The 14,845-nt window shown below is 45.0% G+C and overlaps 3 protein-coding genes across 3 annotated transcripts in view; all 3 read right to left on the bottom strand.

Moving 5' to 3' along the window:
* Nucleotides 1-14,845, bottom strand: part of LOC311016215 (uncharacterized protein) — a 180,547-nt gene that overhangs the window by 74,729 nt on the left and 90,973 nt on the right. The window contains exon 2 of the mRNA XM_084013794.1: nucleotides 14,753-14,830. Within this exon, the coding sequence (XP_083869920.1) occupies nucleotides 14,753-14,820 (68 nt within the window). The 5' untranslated portion in view covers nucleotides 14,821-14,830. The remainder of the gene's footprint in view (nucleotides 1-14,752; nucleotides 14,831-14,845) is intronic.
* Nucleotides 1-14,845, bottom strand: part of LOC311016208 (uncharacterized protein) — a 250,094-nt gene that overhangs the window by 161,580 nt on the left and 73,669 nt on the right. Inside the window, exons 6-7 of the mRNA XM_084013784.1 lie at nucleotides 2,555-2,683; nucleotides 1,481-1,603 (exon numbers count right to left, since the gene is read on the bottom strand). Of these exons, the coding sequence (XP_083869910.1) occupies nucleotides 1,481-1,603; nucleotides 2,555-2,683 (252 nt within the window). The remainder of the gene's footprint in view (nucleotides 1-1,480; nucleotides 1,604-2,554; nucleotides 2,684-14,845) is intronic.
* The window catches only part of LOC311016209 (uncharacterized protein), a 199,603-nt gene continuing 196,354 nt past the window's right edge, over nucleotides 11,597-14,845 (bottom strand). Inside the window, exons 15-16 of the mRNA XM_084013785.1 lie at nucleotides 14,442-14,488; nucleotides 11,597-12,678 (exon numbers count right to left, since the gene is read on the bottom strand). Of these exons, the coding sequence (XP_083869911.1) occupies nucleotides 12,119-12,678; nucleotides 14,442-14,488 (607 nt within the window). The 3' untranslated portion in view covers nucleotides 11,597-12,118. The remainder of the gene's footprint in view (nucleotides 12,679-14,441; nucleotides 14,489-14,845) is intronic.

The following is a 14,845-nucleotide window of genomic DNA, read 5'->3' as shown; positions in this document are numbered from 1 at the left end:
AAAACATTGCCTGTATCTATGATGATGACTGGTTCATTGGAAACATTGTTGAAGGTTCAGATAAACATGGTGATGTTTTTGTAAAATTCATCTATGGACGCAGTGCTCGCCAATACAAACGTGACCAAAAGGACCATGACAAAATTATGTTACTGCTTCCACAATTTCTTGGATAATAGTTATCCATAGATTAATTTCACAAAAACGTCACCATGTTCATATATATAATATATAATATTGTATCCTGTGATATTCTTTTCATCCTTATCTTATCTTTGGAAATTGTATAAAGCAATGATGCGATCGTGTTCCACTGATGGTTTTGGCCGAGGCGTAACGTCTCTACAATTTGTACGTTTCCTCGTGTTTTTTAATATTTTCTGCACTAACAAAGAAGAATGTAATGTTCTTAATGTTTTATTTTGCCCATTGAAACATCTCCATTGGTGTCAGAATATGGTTTGCATCAGTGGCCTGCAGACTTGCTCGTGCTGCAAGTCGCTTGTCACAGGCGGGTCTCTTTCATCGGGGATAAGGGGTTAATTTGTGATTTTCAGGAAATGAATGGCCAGCAGTCTAAATATTTAATTATTTGCCATCACTGAGCATAATACTAAGTTATTTCCACTATTTTCATGCTTTATCATCACTAAATTCTCACTGATCTACATTCCAGACTTCTGGGAAAAAAAGTCCAAAATGGTGAATTTTGACAAATGAAATTCATATCAAGGAGCTTCATAGTCAAAGGTTTTATTTCATTAAAAGAAAGAACAAATATGTATCTTTATCTGGTATAAATCTCATTAGGATCATCAAGTGCCCACGTGGTCATTTGGGGGTCCAAATATGGGGTTCCAAAAGAGTCACCTCTGCCCGGGAGGGTTTTTGGACCCCCATAAAACCCCCACCAGTGGTACCATACCCTTCAAATTCATTTTGGCAAGAGCAAAGGTCCCAAATATAACAAATAATCCTGTTTAGAATAAATATGATCATTCATCGTGGTGCTAGGAGCACCCAAAAAGTGAAAAATAATTTTGGCCGTCAAAAAAAAATTGGACTTTGGTGACCCACCTCTCACCCAAACAGTAAGCAATGTTGATTATGCCTGTAGAATTGTGAAGTACACATTACAATGAACTAACAGAGCAATTCTCAGCCTTCTATCACTATTAGAACAGAAGTTATGGGCCTCCAAAAATGCCAACAAATGAAATGTGAAATTCCAATGTGTCAAAAAGGGGTGTGGCACTTGAAATTCAAATGGACGCCACGGGCAAACCGTTTGGGATATTGACCTGAAACTTCAGATTCCTTTGTTTGGTAACATAAGGCATATTTTCCCTGCTTTTCAGCAAAATCTGAGAGGTGTCATGTACATGGGTGGCTGAGTTGGCACGGAATGACCCTATAGTCTGTTGGGCTCTAAATGGACCATAATGTACGAAATGAACATCATGCTGTAAAGAGTTCTTACCTTCCATCATCAGCTTGGTCACCTTTAAATCCAATACTGCGAGGCATAGACCGGTCACTCTTCATGGACACACAGCTGGGTCCAGGTCCAGGTCCAGGGGAGTCTGGTCTCTGCTGCTGCATCCTGACACATTAAATACAATATCAGATTCTAACTAGTTGAGCTTCATGAATCAGTTTGCTCTGTTTATCTTTATATTGATGAGTCTTGCTCTAAGAGTTGATGCTAGTGTCAGAATCAATACTATAAATGGATCTGGGTCACATTAGACCACGTTGTGGACCCGTGAACACCTGTCTTAGTGCTGGACTCAGCGTTTTGCTAGCATAATGTTAGCTTTGTGGTTTGTAGCTGTGCCTAAAGGTTCTATGAGTTGAGCGGACTAGAAATATCTCCCGTTGCCAAGTCGTATCTAAGGTCCGTCCTATTAACGGGAGCAGTGGACAATGTTTCTGTTGCATTAGAACCTTATGGGGTGACAATGATGGGGAAACGGAGTTATGACTCGTGAAACAACTTTACACTTTGGTTACAAAATCTCCACTGGGCGTCTGATGGTTCTGTCCTTCACGTAGTCCATTACCTCCTGATAATAGACACCTCCTCACGCATTATCAGTTATGTTAAATCCTAAAATAAGAGTCTGGTGGATATAAAGTGTCTTACTTAATACTCTACAACCTCCTTTGAGTGAGAGGAAGACGGTGCTCGAGTTTGGTGTTAGTTTGGAGTCTTTCTGTTCTTAGCTTAGCTTAGCCTGGCCGCTACTCTTCTATGTCATTAACTCTTTACTTTTCCCGTCTATGAGTCTTTTCTTTCAAGAGGTTTTCTCCTCATTGTCTCTTTAAGGTTGGATTGTTTATTTCATATTCTGTAGTTTAATCCCAGTTAAAAAGGATTTAATTGGTCCTTTCTGTTCGAGCTTCAGGGAAACAAGAGACTGTCTGTCACTCATCGTGGTTCAGAAGACAGAACGGGTTGCAGGGTTCAGGGCTGGTGGACTCTGAGTTATTGATTAAGGTGCTGGTCTAGACCTGATTCATCCTCGAATGAGAGTTCAGGTTCAGTTCTTACCTTCCATCAGCAGCTTGTTCACCTTTAAAGACAAAAGGGTGATCCATAGACCAGTCAGTCTTCATGGACACACAGCTGGGTCCAGGTCCAGGTCCAGGTCCAGGGGAGTCTGGTCTCTGCTGCTGCATCCTGATACAATAAATACAATTTAAGAAATACTTTTGCTATGATATTATCCCAATACAATATGATCATGATACATAGGTCACGATATGGAGGAAACCCCCCTTCCTATCTGCAATGTCATGAGTGGTGCAAATAAACATAAAACGATCCTGCTGTCAAACTAAGTAGTGTGAGGGGCAAGTTGCATTGTGGGAGATGTTTGGCAGTTCAGACCATCACATTATTCATTCAGCAAATGTTTCATGTGTGTAAATTACAAACCACTCAGGTGGAAGATTCCATCAGCTGTTGTGAGTTATTGTTGATCGACACTGTGTTTTTGTGGTCCAACAGACCAACAGAGAAAAGATCTGAATTTCCCAGTTAAACTTTCATTCCTATCATATCAATATTTGAAGCTGATCAGCTGAAGTGTCAGCAGGTTACAGCGTCAGGTTAATATTTAATCTGAATATTTATTTGACTCATCAAACTTTACTGCTTCTTCTTCTCAGACAACTAACAGCAGGGGCGGGGTTAGGGGATGGTTACTTGGGCTCAAGCCCTGGATGTTTACAGTTGGGGGAAAAAAGCTCAACACGGTTTATGTCAGTCTCCCTCCCCTGACCGCACCGGAGTCTGAAGTGTAGCCTTCCTGCAGTGCTGGAGTCCAACAGAGAGGCAGCAGCAGCGGGAAAGTAACCTGCGTTCATAGCCTGCCCTGCCGAGAAGAAGTGTGTCCTCTCTCTCTTTCCTGTGTTGATTCCGCCCGCGGTTCAAATCGACATGTCAGATGGACGTAGCTACATGATGGACGGAAGAAAGTTTTTCTCGGCGGCACAACGACCAACAATTAACGACCAACATCAGAACAGATGTTTTAGGTCTGTGAATGTTAAGATTAACACTCGGTGTGTGTGAAAAGTTAGTGACTGACAAAGTAATAGCTTTCAAACGTGCAGGTGGCCGAGTGGTTAGAGCGCATGCCATGAATACGCAGCCGACCCTGGTTCAAATGCAGGTCGGAGGTCTTTTGCTGCATGTCACACCCCCTCTCTCTGCTGTGATCCTATCTGTCCACTGCTAATAAAAGGCGTCTATGCCAGAAACATTTTTTATTTATTGAACCTTTATTTAACCAGATAAAAACCATTGAGATCAGGATCTCTTTCACAAGGGTGACCTGGCCAAGAAGGCAGCAACACACGTCATAGCAGCATTACATGATAAAGTGACAGTTTACAAGCAATAAGTTAAAAAAGAACAACGATTTACAATGTGCAAATTGATTTACAGATAAAGTGCAGAATCTTGACCATGGAGTACAAATCAGGAACAAAGGCACTGTCCAACTGTCTCGCGTATTTTGACTGTTAGCATTGAGCCAAAGGCTTCAAGCGAAATGAGATCCGTCATTTTCAATTAATTTTGGAGAAAGTTCCATGCGGTGGGAGCATCCATCCATCCATCCATTTTCTTCCGCTTTATCCGGGACCGGGTCGCGGGGGCAGCTGCCTGAGCAGGGACGCCCAGACTTCCCTCTCCCCGGACACTTCCCCCAGCTCCTCCGGGAGGACCCCAAGGCGTTCCCAGGCCAGCCGGGTGACATAGTCACTCCAGCGTGTCCTGGGTCTTCCTCGGGGTCTCCTCCCGGTGGGGCATGCCTGGAACACCTCCCGAGGGAGGCGTCCAGGGGGCATCCGATACAGATGCCCGAGCCACCTCAACTGGCTCCTCTCGATGTGGAGGAGCAGCGCCTCTACTCCGAGCTCCTCCCGTGTGACGGAGCTCCTCACCCTATCTCTAAGGGAGCGCCCCGCCACCCTGCGGAGGAAGCTCATTTCGGCCGCTTGTATCCGGGATCTTATTCTTTCGGTCATGACCCAAAGTTCATGACCATAGGTGAGGGTAGGAACGTAGATTGACCGGTAAATTGAGAGCTTCGCCTTTCGGCTCAGCTCTCTCTTTACCACGACGGACCGATACAACGACCGCATTACTGCAGCCGCTGCACCGATCCGCCTGTCAATCTCACGTTCCATCCTTCCCTCACTCGTGAACAAGACCCCAAGATACTTAAACTCCTCCACTTGAGGCAGGAACTCCCCCCCGACCTGGAGGGAGCAAGCCACCTTTTTCCGGTCGAGAACCATGGCCTCAGATTTGGAGGTGCTAATCCTCATCCCGGCTGCTTCACACTCGGCTGCAAACCGCCCCAGGGCATGCTGGAGGTCCTGGCTCGAAGGAGCCAACAGGACCACATCGTCTGCAAAAAGCAGGGATGAAATCCAGTGGCTCCCGAACCAGATCCCCTCCGGCCCACGGCTGCGCCTAGAAATCCTGTCCATAAAAATAATGAACAGGACCGGTGACAAAGGGCAGCCCTGCCGGAGTCCAACATGCACCTGAAACAGGTCTGACTTACTGCCGGCAATGCGAACCAAGCTCCTGCTCCGGTCATACAGGGACCGAACAGCCCTTAGCAGAGGGCCCCCGACCCCGTACTCCCGAAGTACCTCCCACAGAATGCCACGAGGAACACGGTCGAATGCCTTCTCCAAGTCCACAAAACACATGTGGACTGGTTGGGCAAACTCCCATGAACCCTCGAGCACCCTGCAGAGGGTATAGAGCTGGTCCAGTGTTCCACGGCCAGGACGAAAACCGCATTGTTCCTCCTGAATCTGAGGTTCGACTATCGGCCGAATTTTCCTCTCCAGTACCCTGGAATAGACTTTCCCGGTGGGAGCAGCAAAACTAAATGCTCTTTTCCCGAGCTCAGTGCGGGCACGAGGCACAGACAATTATAGATATCACAGGAACGCAAGGCATAGTGGCTTCTGGTTCTTTGAAGGTATGAACATAAGTAAGAAGGCACCAAACCAAGAAGAGCTTTATAAATAAGCTTCAGCCAGTGTAAATGCCTTTAAAAGTTATAGTTTTTGCTAGATGGTTTTCATTACCGTCAGTTGTTATAACAGTTAGCATACGCAAAATATATGCCAGAACTTTGCGCATACATCTTTTGTCCCTCTGGGCTAAGCCTCGGATCTCCAATAATCCTAGATCCGCCCCTGACTAACAGTATTGAAGGCAATTAAAGCTTCTGGTGTCAGTGATTGTTCACCAAAGTGAAAACAAATGGATTCAACAGGAGAGTCGACACTAGATTCAGATCATCCCCTACATGGACTACAAAGGTCTGGACCAAGACCTGATTCTTCACCTCAGGACAGTTAGATAATAAAAAGGTTCAGTTTTAAACTCAATAAAGCGATCTAGTTAATATTATGTATATAGACTCACCGGCCACTGCTCGTTAACGCAAATTTCTAATCAGCCAATCACATGGCAGCAACTCAATGCATTTAGGCATGTAGACATGGTCAAGACGATCTGCTGCAGTTCAAACCGAGCATCAGAATGGGGAAGAAAGGTGGTTTAAGTGACTTTGAACGTGGCATGGTTGTTGGTGCCAGACGGGCTGGTCTGAGTATTTCAGAAACTGCTGATCTACTGGGATTTTCACGCACAACCATCTCTAGGGTTTACAGAGAATGGTCCGAAAAAGAGAAAATATCCAGTGAGGGGCAGTTCTGTGGGCGCAAATGCCTTGTTGATGCCAGAGGTCAGAGGAGAATGGCCAGACTGGTTTGAGCTGATAGAAAGGCAACAGTAACTCAAATAACCACTCGTTACAACCGAGGTATGCAGAAGAGCATCTCTGAACGCACAACACGTGGAACCTTGAGGTGGATGGGCTACAGCAGCAGAAGACCACACCGGGTGCCACTCCTGTCAGCTAAGAACAGGAAACTGAGGCTACAATTCACACAGGCTCACCAAAATTGGACAATAGAAGATTGGAAAAACGTTGCCTGGTCTGATGAGTCTGGATTTCTGCTGCAACATTGGGATGGTAGGGTCAGAATTTGGCATCAACAACATGAAGGCATGGATCCATCCTGCCTTGTATCAACGGTTCAGGCTGGTGGTGGTGGTGTAATGGTGTGGGGGGTATTTTCTTGGCACACTTTGGGCCCATTAGTACCAATTGAGCATCGTGTCAACGCCACAGCCTACCCGAGTATTGTTGCTGACCATGTCCATCCCTTTATGACCACAGTGTACCCATCTTCTGATGGCTACTTCCAGCAGGATAACGCCCCCTGTCATAAAGCGCCAATCATCTCACACTGGTTTCTTGAACATGACAATGAGTTCACTGTACTCAAATGGCCTCCACAGTCACCAGATCTCAATCCAATAGAGCACCTTTGGGATGTGGTGGAACGGGAGATTCGCATCATGGATGTGCAGCCGACAAATCTGCAGCAACTGTGTGATGCTATCATGTCAATATGGACCAAACTCTCTGAGGAATGTTTCCAGTACCTTGTTGAATCTATGCCACCAAGGATTAAGGCAGTTCTGAAGGCAAAAGGGGGTCCAACCCGGTACTAGCCAGGTGTACATAATAAAGTGGCCGGTGAGTGTATATGTTTTTGAGTGAGAACCATGATGGTGGAGTGATCTGAGTCCTGGACACTTCGAGATCCTCGTCTCACCTCTGAGCTTTGGTCTGGATGTCATGTCCCCCAACCTGGGTGGTTTTAGAGGGAAGGACTTCGTCCTCTCGGTCCTCACACTGATTCATAGCAGAGTCTCCACCTGCTGGCAGAGACGCACACTGTCACTACGGCAACACTGACAACAGAGAGGGAAAGTCCCGCCCCTTCCTGTGTCTCCAATGGGACCTCATTTCTTGAAAACTATGAACGGTAGTTAACGGTGAGACCAATAATGTTTTGGTCCCGTTTGAGTTGTACAGCGTCCAGACGACAGCAGGAGAATCTCAAAGGCTTTCAGGACACAGCGACACACAAAGTTACCGCTCCAGTTACAATATTTCAACTGACTCAAATACGCATTTAGTCCTTGTGTTAATCTTTGAGCTTTTCTTCATAGATAACTTTAGCTTCAATGCTAACATTTTATTCACATTGTAAATAGCTCAGACTTTAATGTCCAACATGAAGCAGTAGGGATGAATCCCTGTTGTCGTTAAACACCGTTGTCGTCCTGTCGTAGGGAGTTAGACCTTGTCCATGTGTTTTTGTTGGTTTCTTTTGTTATCGGATTAGCTCGAACTACGGTCAGGAAGTTACATTGTTACGTTTATTGCTTTGGCCTTTTGTTCGACATGAACTTCCAACAAAGTCTCACAGCAATTAGTGAAATAGTCATGGACAGTGTTGGGAGTAACGCGTTACAAAAGTAATGCATTACTGTAATGCATTACGTTTTGCTGTAACGCGGTAATGTAAGGCATTACAAAAAAAAAACTGGTAATATTTTACTCGGTACAAATCTCAGTAACGCGCGTTACAATGCATTTTAAACCCGAAATCAATTGACTCTACATTCGCGATCGCGAGATGTGCATACGCTCCACTTTTGGAAAAGTGTGAAAGCCGGTCCGTGTAACTCTACACTATGTTAATTAAGCGCTGTTGTTAGCAGGCTCCATGAGCTGGACACCGACTCACGGAGCGGCTCCCGGTCGGTCAGAGCACAGCCAACCCGGCACACCGAGGATCAACAGCTGAGGGGCGGCGGCGAAAAGGCGGAGGCTCCGATTCTCCCCGTCGGTTTTGAACCGCTTTTATGTCCGCGTCATAACGCTTTTGGTGCGATTTAAAAAAGTAGGTTTACTTCAAAACGCGAGCGTCAGACGCTGTCAGAGCGTTAATGAACAGTGTTTTAGAGCTCCCCTAAATGTCTCAGGTAGGCTTTCAGGTAATTTCGCAGCATAACACAGCGCCTTCAAGGTCATTAAAAAAGACGAACGGCAAATCTGGAATTAAAAAATGGCACTGTTATTGTATGTATGTGTGTGTGTGTGTATGTCTGTACATCTACACAGCACACGAGTGACATGACATCACACTGTGCTTTGTGCAAATTAATTTTGCACATTTCGCACAGGTCATGCTTGTCTTGACATCGTCAGATGGCCTGCAGACCTGGCACCTCTTCCTCTTTCTTTTTCCCTCAGCAGCAACCTAGAAACAAGAGGACCATGATTACTTTACTATGGTGTCTTTTTGCTGATACCAAGACGCACACAACACACTCTCATACACTTATACACTTATACACACACACACACACACACACACACACACACACACACACCCCCCCCCCGCCCCACACACACACACACACACACTGACTCACCTCACGCACTGGTATAGTATAGTACTTGGTGCAGTCCTCTCCTGGATCTCCCTCACCATGGCTGCAGCGGCTGGGGTCCTTGGCAGGTGCTGCTTCCATTGGATGTGCGGTGTCACAAACGCCTTCCCCAGCTCCTCAAGAAAATGCACCTCTTGTACAGCTTTGACACATTCCAGTCAGGAAAGATCTCAGTCCAGATGACAAATGCATTGTAGGCCGATACATCTATCATGTTATAAAAGATGACCAATGGCCAGCGCGCAGTCATTCGTTTGGTACTGTAGGCCCTGTTACTTTGTCCAAGTTGTCTACCCCCCCTTTGGTGGCATTGTAATCAAGGATCATGTTTGGTTTCTGATCTTCTCTTATGCTGATTTCAGCATTTTTTCAGCATGCAGAGTGCTCATGAGCACAAAATTTTTTCCCTTTTTGGGGCAGTAAGACACCAGGGCTGTGGTGTCTGTGAAGGCAAACATGGAAGATTGAGGGGCCCTGTTCTTGATTACCAGCAGCTCAGCAGGGAGGAGCACACCTGTGTGTGTGTGTGTGTGTGTGTGTGTGTGTGTGTGTGTGTGTGTGTGTGTGTGTGTGTGTGTGTGTGTGTGTGATTTGGGTTGAAATACTCTGACATTTCTGACACCCTTTTACCTCTAGTTTGACTGCTGGGTCAAATTGACCCGAACAGTATCTATGTGATATAAACATGCAGGGGGTGGTTGCAAATATGTGAGATGAACCATTTTCATATTATATGTTGATTACACTAACTAAGGCAAGGAGAAGAAGTTTCATACTGAAAAAATATTTTTAACTATTTTTCCTAGATCTTCAAACTTTAAAACGGGTCAATTTGACCCGTAACATAACAGGAGGGTTAAATACACATTTTAACTGCATTTGGGTCCATACCTCCTTCAATCATGGTACACCCGTGACAAAAACACAGCAAGATTAACAAAAACACAACCACGTTAACACATTGTGGGAGTCTTGGCCAAATCCCAATGTCCCCCTAAGGTCTAAGTCCTGAACCCTCAGGGACTTACCTGATGTCACCTGGTAGACGGTTGAGTGTGAGAGGCTGTGAGGACTTGAAATGGTAGAAATACAAATGGGACAGCACTCGGTATGTCACTTTACTTTGATGACACAAAATATATAATCTAAAAGTGTTGGGTTTTATTTCACGTTTTACAGCCTGATCTGAACTTCTTCCAGACTCTTATCATCCCAGACCAGACGTCACTCAAATAATGTGTTTACTTCAATAAGCTAAATTAAAATAACTGGTTGTAATATTCCATACATGCCGCGTCCTCTTGGTTTACCTTTTTAAGTCCTGCCGGCTTTCCCTGGTAACCCCGTGTTTCACGTTGCAACGCTATGAACTGTGGGTAATTCCCTCAGGCAAAGTCAGCATCGATGCTGAGTTACGTAAGTGGGCATAAAGGGCTCAAAATGTCCGCGACCGAGTCTTTGTGCACTTCACGATGTGACCGTGGGACAGACCTGAACCCTCAGGGACTCAACGGGAACGCACATCAAAGTCTGTGAGTCTGTGAGGGGCGACGTTGGGATTTGGCCTTTTTCTCTGAGGAAGGTTCCTAACTGAAGACGTGACCCGGAAGTAAACAAGGTCCGCCATGATAAGAGCCGTTCAGATTCTCTAAATGCAAAGGAAAGGAGCTCCAATGATCCTTTCAGATCTCCTTTAGGATACAACGGACCTTCCTTTTCCTTTAAGGAAAGGAGCTCCAATGATCCTTTCAGATCTCCTTTAGGATACAACGGACCTTCCTTTACCAAAGGAAAGGAGCTCCAATGATCCTTTCAGATCTCCTTTAGGATACAACGGACCTTCCTTTACCAAAGGAAAGGAGCTCCAATGATCCTTTCAGATCTCCTTTAGGATACAACGGACCTTCCTTTACCTTTAAGGAATGGAGCTCCAATGATCCTTTCAGATCTCCTTTAGGATACAACGGACCTTCCTTCACCAAAGGAAAGGAGCTCCAATGATCCTTTCAGATCTCCTTTAGGATACAACAGACCTTCCTATAAAAAAGGAAAGGAGATCACGCCGACCCACAATTCCATGCGAGAGCCACATTGTGCCGCACACCTCGACCATTCATGAAAACAAACCATATGCTTATTTAACAATTACTTTCATGCAGACATATAGTAATTGGAATTGTGTTGATAAATGTGTCTATTATAAGTGAAGGAGTTGCATTCATGAAGGACCCCAAGTTGCATTTATGGACAGTTTGCAGTCTTGGTTTTGGGACACTCTGGTCTGAGTCTCATCAACGGCCCTAACTTTACCCTCAGGATCTACTTTTAACTCACATTCTTTGTATTATTATTTTATTTGAACATGTTCTCATGTAACTTCCTTATTACACAGAGCTTTTGTCTTTTTATTATTTCAGTCGTTTGATTTGAATCCACACATTCTCTCATCTTGATCTTAATCAATTTCCTTTTGGAGAATATTATGCGTTACTCACTGCGTCTAGGCCGAGGTGAAGCTGACGATAAAATAGTGGCAAAACGCCTCCGACCTTTATTTGCATCTGCAGTGTCGGAGTTGCCCAGAGCCGAGATGCAGCCAGCGGACGCTTCTCTTCTTCCAAGCCTGTTGGTGACGCCGGATTCAATTCAACGGAGGTTCACTGCAGCAAAGTCACCATTTATACCCAGACACGTTCACATGCATCATGCAGCCGTCTTCATCAGCTGGTCTGTGTATCTCCAACATCACCCAAGAGCAAGCGTTATAAAGCGTTGATGAATGGAAAATCACAGCTGCAGCATCATCATAGTTTATAATTCCTTAGTGGATTTAGCAGGAGCATTTTCTCCAACAATGAAGAAACAGTTTAATATGTGTTTTCATTTGTAATATGTTAAATACATTATGTTTTCTATTCTAATCTGTGTGTGCTCTGTGTTTCATGTTGATGGTTTTCACTGGACAGCAACTATTTGCTCCAGTCACTAATGCATGTTCCTCAACACGACAAGGTTCAGTCTAAAGACAAAGCCATCCCGATATACTCCATTCATTTAAGTACATTTACACAAGCATTAATACATTTACAACAAGTACAAGGAGGAATGAACCTGACTGATTACAAACTGCTATGTTTTCATTCACATCTTTGCATTGACTCTGAATGTAATCACACCGCTTTGTGTTTGTTGTGAACAGTTTCAGAGACACAGAGACACTGATCCAGACCAGACTCTAAACCCAGGATAAAGAGGTTCAGTGAATGTGGTGTTGAAGGTGTGGAGGTGGATCAGTTCGTCAGAGGAGACTCTGTAGAAGGTCAAAGTGCCAGCAGGACAGTCCAAGTACACTGCTACCACACCAGAGGAGGAGGAGGAGAAGGAGGAGGAGGAGGGGGAGGAGGGGGAGGAGGAGGAGGAGGAGGAGATGAGTGTTTCTTTGTTTTTGTGACAGACATAGTAACGACCATCATAACAACACAGACTCCAGGACTGATCATTCCTTCCAAACACAGAGTCGTCTCCTCTCCTCTGGATTCCTCTGTAACTCACTGATATATGAACATCTCCTCTCCACTGGACCTCCCAGTAACAGCGACCAGTCAGACCGTCTCTACACAGCAGCTGAGGACATGAGACAAATCTGTCTGGATGATCTGGATATGACTGGTCGTCTGACACACGTGTCACCTTCCTGTTGGTGTCGTCCAGTTTGAGTTTTCTGCTGACTGTGTTTGTGTCCAGTTCCAGTTCACAGACATCTGATGGAGAGAACAAACACAATGCAGCTAAAGGTTATTGTTGGAGACAATTGGGTGTTTTTTGTTTGTGTTTTAAAGCTTAATAAATATACTTTGGGTATTAGTATATGACATCACAAGGGGGCGGTAACTTGATGGTGATGGGTCACGTCATACCTTTCATTGATAAATAGGACACCGGTGTGTAGTGGTGTGTGTTTTGTTGGATCGCAGAGAAAAACACAGTGTTGGGGAACTAGCAGGAGCAGATTCAGTTATTAATAGATCATTATTAATATCAATACTCAGTCTCAATATTAAGGCGTTTGTACTCAAATGCCAATAATTAATAACTATTAGAATATGAGTACAAACAGTTGAAGGATTTGTGAATTCTTCACAGAGAAGAGGTTGATATCATTCATTCTTATACAACATTAATAAACACAGCAGTATGTTCATAAGGGGTTTATTAACAATAAACAAAGAAACATACACTAAGTCCAAGTGGCCTATCTAACTAAATACTATACAAGTGTGTGTGTGTGTGTGTGTGTGTGTGTGTGTGTGTGTGTGTGTGTGTGTGTGTGTGTGTGTGTGTGTGTGTGTCGACCAGTCAGCCATGTGGAGTGGGGGTGTGGTCCTGCCTGGAGAACAGGTTTCTATATATGTGTATAATTAGTGTAATATATGTAGAGCCGTTAGGAAAGTTGGATTAGTGAGAACGCAACCTGTCTGTTCTGGATCACTGACGATCAACAGACAAAACAAAAACACGACAAAATTACATCGTTGGTCCTAAAAATATCACAGTTTGGCCTTAAATTACTAAAGATTGAAACCAGACCAACCTGTGGTCTGGTCTCTGGACTAATGTGAGCTACTATCTAGACCTCTAGGGGACCACAGACAGTCTCTGGTTCATCCACATAGTCTGGTCTGGTCTCTGGACTAATGTGAGCTACTATCTAGACCTCTGGGGGACCACAGACAGTCTCTGGATCCTCCACATAGTCTGGTCTGGTCTCTGGACTAATGTGAGCTACTATCTAGACCTCTGGGGGACCACAGACAGTCTCTGGATCCTCCACATAGTCTGGTCTGGTCTCTGGACTAATATGGGCTACTATCTAGACCTCTAGGGGACCACAGACAGTCTGTGGTTCCTCCACATAGTCTGGTCTATTCACCAGAATAGGACTAATGTGAGCTACTATCTAGACCTCTAGAGGACCACAGACAGTCTCTGGTTTCTCCACATAGTCTGGTCTGGTCTCTGGACTAATGTGAGCTACTATCTAGAGCTCTAGGGGACCACAGACTGTCTCTAGTTCCTCCACATAGTCTGGTCTGGTCTCTGGACTAATGTGAGCTACTATCTAGACCTCTGGGGGACCACAGACCCAGGAGACAACATCTGGTTCCTCCATTTAGGATTCAGGGACGTCAGGACGACAGGAGGACGATCTCAACGCTGAGACGCTTTAGAGACACAGAGGAATTTATCTCTTGAGTTGAAATATTTAAACTCACACAAACACAACTACGTGAATGTTGCGTGTTTGTCTCCGTTGCCGTCCGGCAGGAATTGCCGTCCGTTTGTGTCTCTGCATTGACTTTGTGTGTAACTGAGTGTGAAAATGTGGCGTTTGGTGTGAACACAACACGACATCTTTACAGCCACGAAGAAACAAACGCTACATCCTGATAGAAACGTGATCATCGGATTTCAGTCATGAACACGTTCAAATCTGGAGCAGCTGAGTTACTGAAAACATACTCACACTTCCTCAGACCAGGTCTCAGTCTCTGCTGTCCCCCATGGTCCACCCTGCAGGAAGACATTCAAAGACCTCAATCAGGTCCACCATTAAACATGAACCCCAGTTCCTCAGTCAGAGACGGAGACACAGTCTGGAGCTGTTGTCCATCTGTCCTCACCTGAGTGTCCAGTCTGATGTCTGTCCATCTGTCCTCACCTGAGAGTCCAGTCTGATGTCTGTCCATCTGTCCTCACCTGAGTGTCCAGTCTGCTGTCTGTCCATCTGTCCTCACCTTAGAGTGTCCAGTCTGATGTCTGTCCATCTGTCCTCACCTGAGTGTCCAGTCTGATGTCTGTTCATCTGTCCTCACCTGAGAGTGTCCAGTCTGATGTCTGTCCATCTGTCCTCACCTGACAGTGTCCAGT

The sequence above is a fragment of the Eutrigla gurnardus genome (genome assembly GCF_963514095.1).
Source record: "Eutrigla gurnardus genome assembly, chromosome: 7".
NCBI classification, from domain to species: Eukaryota; Metazoa; Chordata; class Actinopteri; order Perciformes; family Triglidae; genus Eutrigla; species Eutrigla gurnardus.
This window is presented reverse-complemented; position numbering and strand designations above follow the sequence as displayed.